We start from the raw sequence: 6,065 nt of genomic DNA, 5'->3' as shown, positions 1-6,065 counted from the left end.
ATGGAGGGGCAGAACACAGGTGTTGGGGGAGAGCTGTGGGAGGGCAATGTTCAGTCCTCCTGTCCTGGATCAGCCACAGCACCATTTTCAACTGAGACCCTACCCCTCCCTTCCCCAATGAAATGGGCCCTCCCCATTCCCTCCCCCAGTGACACAGACACTCCTCATCCCTTCCCTTCTCCAGTGAAAGACACTCCCCTCCCCTTCCCCAGTGACACAGAACCCCTCAAAGCCCACACATAGCCAGCCAAAGAGAGGGAACAAAATGCAAATACTGCTTTAATGAGCTGCCAGTCTGATGGAGGAGTTAATTTTATTGGTTAAATAAAGAAACTGTCTTAGCCCTTTAATAGGACAGAAAATTAGGTAGGCGGAGTAGACAGAACAGGATACTGGGAGAAAGAAGCCGAGTCAGTGAGTCGCCATGATTCTCCCACTCCAGACAGAGGCAGGTTAAGATCTTTTCTGGTAAGCCAGCTCGTGGTGCTACACAGAATATTAAAAATGGGTTAGATCAATATGTAAGAGCTAGCCAATAAGAGGCTGGAACTAATGGGCTAGGCAGTGTTCAAAAGAATACAGTTTCCGTGTAATTATTTCTGGTAAAGCCATGCGGGCGGGAAAAAAAATTTAAGACAGCTTTTTGCTGTTTCTGGGTTACATGCCGCAAAGAAATTGTCGTGACTCAGCAGCTGTCCCGCCGCTCCACCAACACCAGTCAGTCTGGGAGGGAGGAAGGGGCAGGACTACATGGGGCCACCCACAAACACCCTCCCACGAGCTGGATCCACATCTGGTTCTGGTTGTCACTCAGGAAACAGCTGGGAAAGAAAAAGTGGTGGGACAACACCATGGCCACAATCTGTATCCACACCCCAGTCCAGGCTGTCACTCAGGAAACAGCTTCCGGAAACGGCCATAGGTGGCTTGGCTGATGATAATGGTCACATGGGCCTTGTCAGTATTGGGTAGCTCCTGCACCTGCTGCACCTTGGCCTCCTTGTACAGCCAGCTGCAGAAAAAGAGACCACCGTGATGCATGCTGAGAAGTGGGCTGATGTCAGTGTGGTGCCTGAATGATGGGCAGAGGGTGGTTGCAGGCTGGGAAGCCAAGTTGACATCAGCTTCGTGCAGGATGGGAAGCATGTTGATAGTGGGGCATCTCCCCGGCAGGGAATCAGCTGTATCTGTGTATGTGACAGCCCACCGCCCAAGACCCTGTGACTCACCAGAGCTGGGGTCCCCCAAGCCGTAAGCAGAGGGTGAGCACCTGCCGGCCAGTGGCCTGCAGAACCAACTCCTCCAGTGTCGCCTTCAGCTTGTCTAGCCCATGGCCCAGGAGTGCAGACACGGCCAGGACGTGGTGCCCTGGGGGCCTGTACCTGTGTGGAAGAGGCTCAGTGGGTAAGAGGAACCATGGGGTTATGTGGACATGTGTGGTGTAGATAGGTGAGGTGAGGACAGGTGCAGTGAGCACAGCTGCAGTGAGGACAGGTGAGATGAGGACAGGTGCAGTGAGCACAGCTGCAGTGAGGTCAGATGAGGTGAGGACAGGTGCAGTGAGCACAGCTGCAGTGAGGTCAGATGAGGTGAGGACAAGTGCAGTGAGCACAGCTGCGGTGAGGACAGGTGCAGTGAGCACAGCTGCGGTGAGGACAGCTGCAGTTAGGACAGGTGCAGTGACGAGAGGTGCAGTGAGAATAGGTGCGGTGAGGACACCATGAAGATTCCTGCAGTGTGAACAGTGACACACATGCCTACCCCTGCCCAACTTACCCAGGAACCAGATCCACCTTGTTGTGAACTTCCAACATGGAGTTCAAGAGCGCAGGCCGCAGCTGCAGACCTCGCAGTGTAGACAAGACACTGGCCTTCTGTTGCTCTGTGTTGGGGTGGCTCATGTCCCTCACATGCAGGATAACATCCTGTGAGGGGGAGGAGCAGTCAGGGGCCAGAAGTGTCATAGGGAGGGGCGGCAGGGGACAGGAAGTGTTAGTCCGAGGAACACCAAGGACACCAAATCCATGTAGAGGGTGGCAAAGGCGGATCCAAGGATACCCATTCACATAGACACATGGATACCCACCGAATGCACCACGTCCTCCAGCGTGGTGGAGAACGACTGGATCAGGCTGTGCGGCAGCTGTGATAGGAAGCCAATGGTATCCATGTACAGGATGGGCATGCATGACGGCAGCAACCCTGCATGTGCTGTGACATCTAGGGTTGTGAACAGCTGGTCACATGGCTGCATAGTGGCCTCCCCCGTCAGGGCCTTGATGAGCGTGGTTTTCCCTGGAGGGGACACGATGTGAGAATAGGGAACACACACTGCACCCTGGGGACCTTCTCCCACCTACCCTGTGCGGAGACGTGGGGCTGCACCCACGGACCCACCTACGCATTACTGTGCTGAGATGCAGTGTTGCAGCCCAGGGACCCTCACCACAGTTGGTGTAGCCGACGACAGACACAATGGGGAACTCGCGCCGCAAGCGCTGCTTCCTTAGCACACTTCGCTTATCCCGCAACCGCTCTAGCGCTCGCCTGATCTTCGCCTCCTTCTCCTTCAGTGCCCGTTGGCACAGCTCTGTGGATGACTCTCCTGTGGACATGGATATGCAAACTGGTATGTAGGAGCCAGGTGCAGGGGGTCCCAGGGGTGTGAGTATCTGTGGGTGCACCCCACTGCATGTAGCTGGTATCCCCCACTGGAGACCGTGTAACCAGTGTTACCCACTGTGACAGCTGGGAAACTCTGCAGCTGGTTGGCTCGTGCTCCCATTGCCCTGGACTGTGTTCCCCACTGGAGGCCATGTGGCACCCTCACCTGACCCCATGATGTACCGTGAACCCCTTCCTTGCTGGTCCAGTCGGGCAGAGCAGCTGCTCAGGGTAGACCTGGGATGGAAATACATGCTTAGGTGTCACTTAGTGAGTTTTGGCACTTGGGTCCTCAGGTCAAGGCCAAGCCCTCCTAGGGCACACTGAACAGAATAGGGTGTCAACCACCAAGGGGTGTGCAGCTGGTATCTCTGTATGGAAGGGGATGTGGGGGTATGGGGGGAGGAAGGGTGTTGGAAGAGGAGGAGTGTGGGGTGACCCGCCTGGGCAGGGGTTGTAATGATTTCAGCCACATAAGGCTGATACGTCCGGGTTCTAGGTGTCATTCAGGTACAAACAAGCCGTCATGCAGAAGTGCCTAACGGCCCCCAGGGATGTTAAAGGGCCTCCCGTGATTCATGTATGACTCAGCTAAGCCCTTGCACGTCTGCGAGAGTCCCATCATCTGCATATGAAGTAGCCACATCAACCCCTGTGTGCATGCGCTAGGCAGTTTTTAAAAGCTGGACGTGCCATCTTCCTCCCTTTCTCTGCACACTGACTTCCCAGTCCTGTGCACACCCCCTAACTCCTAAGCAGGTTTGTCACTTGTTCCGCGTTTCCTTTTAACTTGTGTCAGGTAATTTCAGGAGTGACCCACCAGAGAAGGCGTAACCCACCTGAGCAGGGGGATCTCCGCCAGAGCCAGCTGCAGCCGGGTCTCCTTGGTGCGGGCATTACAGCGGAATATGTGCAGTACGATAGTGAACCTGTCCAACACATGGACGCCCCAGGCAGTCTGCAGGGTCTTCTGCCAGGAAATGGGAAAAAGGGTCAGGGGAAAGGCTGGGAGATGGGTACCAGGAGAGAGGGAGCAGGGTAAGGGATGAGGCTGGGACAAGCAGGTCAGGGGAATGAGAGGGGGTCAGGGTCCTGGGGTCAGAGAAACAGGTGAGGCCAGGACACAAGGGTCAGAGACCCAGGGATAGAGAAAGGGGTGAGATGGGGACTTGGGGCTCAGAGGGAGGGAAAGGTTGGGACACAGGAGGGTCAGGGGATGCAGGGACATAGGAAGGGGTGAGGATAGGACACGGGGCCAAAGGAAGGGGTGAGGTCAGGACAAGGGGGTCAGGGGAAGGGGTGGAACTGACACACATGGGTCACAATCACACACTCCATACCTTGGTCAGAGCCGTCATCCTCTCTACATTCAGAAACACACACGTAATGTCCACAGATCCCTTGATCTTCTCTGAGGAGTAGGGGGAGGGGTCCGTCAGTTGCAGGCAAGTCTGGGTGTGCACATGCTACACAAAGAGGGAGGTACACATATGTGCACACTGAGAACCATGCACAAGCTACACTGAGGCATGCACACGCATGTGAATGCTAAGTAACACTGTAACACTGCACAGAAGGACGCACACACATGCACAAAGAGAAATATACACAATGGGACGTACACAGAGGGAAGCACACACATTCACATAGCAAGAACACGCATGTATGCACAGGTACACCAGTTGGGCAGGGAGCATGTCACACGAAGGGGCGGGCTACTTACCCGTCAGCTCCTGGAAGTTTCCTTTGCCAAAGACAAACTTACTGTCTGGGACCCCCGTGGGCACCACCAGGGTCCGCACCACCGACCAGCCATGCAATGCGCGCACCAGCGCGGCAGCCTCCGCCACCTGACACTCTGTGAGGGGACAGACGGGGGGGGGGGGGGGTAGATGGCGTCCGTCGGGAGCCGCAGCTCGCATGGACCCTGGGGATGGATCCCAGGGAGGCTAGCACACACAAACCCCGCCTGCCCCACCAAAACTCCTCCACGCTGATGCCCATAGTAGTTCCCCTGTCCCCTGTGCGCCTCCCAGGGCGTCCGCACCACCTTTCTTTCTCCTCAAACCTCCCCTTCTGAACCCATGCCCACGCAGCCTGTCTCCTCCCGCCCCGCCCTTCCGCTGACCTGTGTCGTGCGCCTTCCTTCCGGCGCGGCCCCTGACGTCAGGATGCAGGACGCACACGCGCTGGGCCGCAGCGGGCAGCAGTGGTTCCCGGCTCAGCAGCTCCTCCTCCTCCTCCTCCTCCTCGGGCTCCTCTCGGTCCTCCCCCACCACCCCGGCCCCGCTCTCCCAGCTGCGGACGTGGGAGCCGCTCCTAACTCCGCCGCAGGGGCTCCGGATGTCGACGCTGCCTGCGCGGGCCGGCTGTGGCAGGCACGGCGGGGCATAGCGAGGGGCCAGGCCGCGGCTAAGCAGGAGCCTGAGCGCTGGTCGTGCGGCAGCGCGCGTGGCCGCCATGCTGAGGGCGTGGCCGGAAAGGAGGAGCGGTCCCTGGAGTGGGAGGAGCTGGCAGGGGCGGGGCCTGGGGGTGGGGCGAGCGGCCAAGGCGGGGGTGGGGGTGCAAGAGCCAGAGCCCCGCAGGAGCAGACACTCGCGGCCTCAGCGCTCAAAGGCGGCGGGGCGGGGCTCCCAGCGACTGCCCCAGAGATAGGCTTCTGATTGGCGGGAGGCGGGTCCATTCGGGTCCAGGGTAGAGGATGCTTACCAAGTCCAGGAGACTTGCAACAGCAAAGGGCTGGGGACTGTGACTTAACCCGCTGTGTGGGACATCGGACACGCATATCCTTAGCCCCAGCTGCAGTGCAGTCCCACAGACGCTCGCCAAAGCGAAGGTGATGTATGTGTGCTCGGTACCACAGCTGAGGTGACCTGCGTGTGTATGTGTATGCATGCGCGTGCATGTGTGATGCATATATATGTTGGTATGTGTGGTGTGTGTGTCACGCTTGGGACTGCACGAGGTGAAGTGTGTGCATGTGTGTATGTGTGTCATGCTCGGGCCGTTTGCGTGAAGCTCAGTCACGTCCCTCAAATGGGTTCCTGGCACGGAACTCAGGTGACAGTTGACCGTGTGCATTTAGCTGTGGCGACACTGACCCATCTCCTGATTGCGTTGCCCGTGTCATACATGAGCATCTTACTGTGTATTGCCCCAAGTCATATGAGCATCTAACTGCGCTGCCCATTATCCGACACGAGCATCTGACAGAATATGGAGTGACAACACTGGGGCCACAGATGGTCATAGACGGTGGACCTAGAATCTGCCCACTTGTTCTGTGTCTTTTTGTCCTCATCTGAGATCAGGAACCACACCAAGTCCATGTAGCTGACTTTTCCATCCTGCTGCACCCTCCCTCCTACATGTGGGGGTCAGGGAACACGGGGCCTCTCATG

The 6,065-nt window shown here is 57.4% G+C and overlaps 1 protein-coding gene across 1 annotated transcript; it reads right to left on the bottom strand.

Moving 5' to 3' along the window:
• Positions 1-254: 254 nt before the first annotated feature.
• Positions 255-5,128, bottom strand: LOC130887134 (putative GTP-binding protein 6). Its single transcript, XM_057789394.1, has 10 exons — positions 4,793-5,128; positions 4,388-4,522; positions 4,005-4,075; positions 3,504-3,634; positions 2,831-2,901; positions 2,447-2,605; positions 2,087-2,295; positions 1,777-1,925; positions 1,230-1,382; positions 255-1,012 (listed from the first exon to the last, which is right to left on the bottom strand). Exons 1-10 carry the CDS (start codon positions 5,124-5,126, stop codon positions 889-891), a joined length of 1,536 nt encoding a protein of 511 aa, XP_057645377.1. The 5' UTR covers positions 5,127-5,128; the 3' UTR covers positions 255-888.
• Between the last annotated feature and the right edge of the window lie 937 nt (positions 5,129-6,065).

This window comes from Chionomys nivalis, chromosome 15 (genome assembly GCF_950005125.1).
Source record: "Chionomys nivalis chromosome 15, mChiNiv1.1, whole genome shotgun sequence".
NCBI classification, from domain to species: Eukaryota; Metazoa; Chordata; class Mammalia; order Rodentia; family Cricetidae; genus Chionomys; species Chionomys nivalis.
Note: the sequence above shows the minus strand (reverse complement) of the source record. Positions and strands in the feature narration are given on the sequence as shown.

Excerpts from the sequence above, each read along its gene's own strand:
- LOC130887134 (XM_057789394.1), bottom strand. The coding sequence starts at position 5,126 with ATGGCGGCCACGCGCGCTGCCGCACGACCAGCGCTCAGGCTCCTGCTT. Across the intron at positions 2,606-2,830 it reads ACGGTACATCATGGGGTCAG|GAGAGTCATCCACAGAGCTG; the intron begins GTGAGGGTGCCA and ends CCATGTCCACAG. Across the intron at positions 2,296-2,446 it reads CGTCGGCTACACCAACTGTG|GGAAAACCACGCTCATCAAG; the intron begins GTGAGGGTCCCT and ends TGTCCCCTCCAG.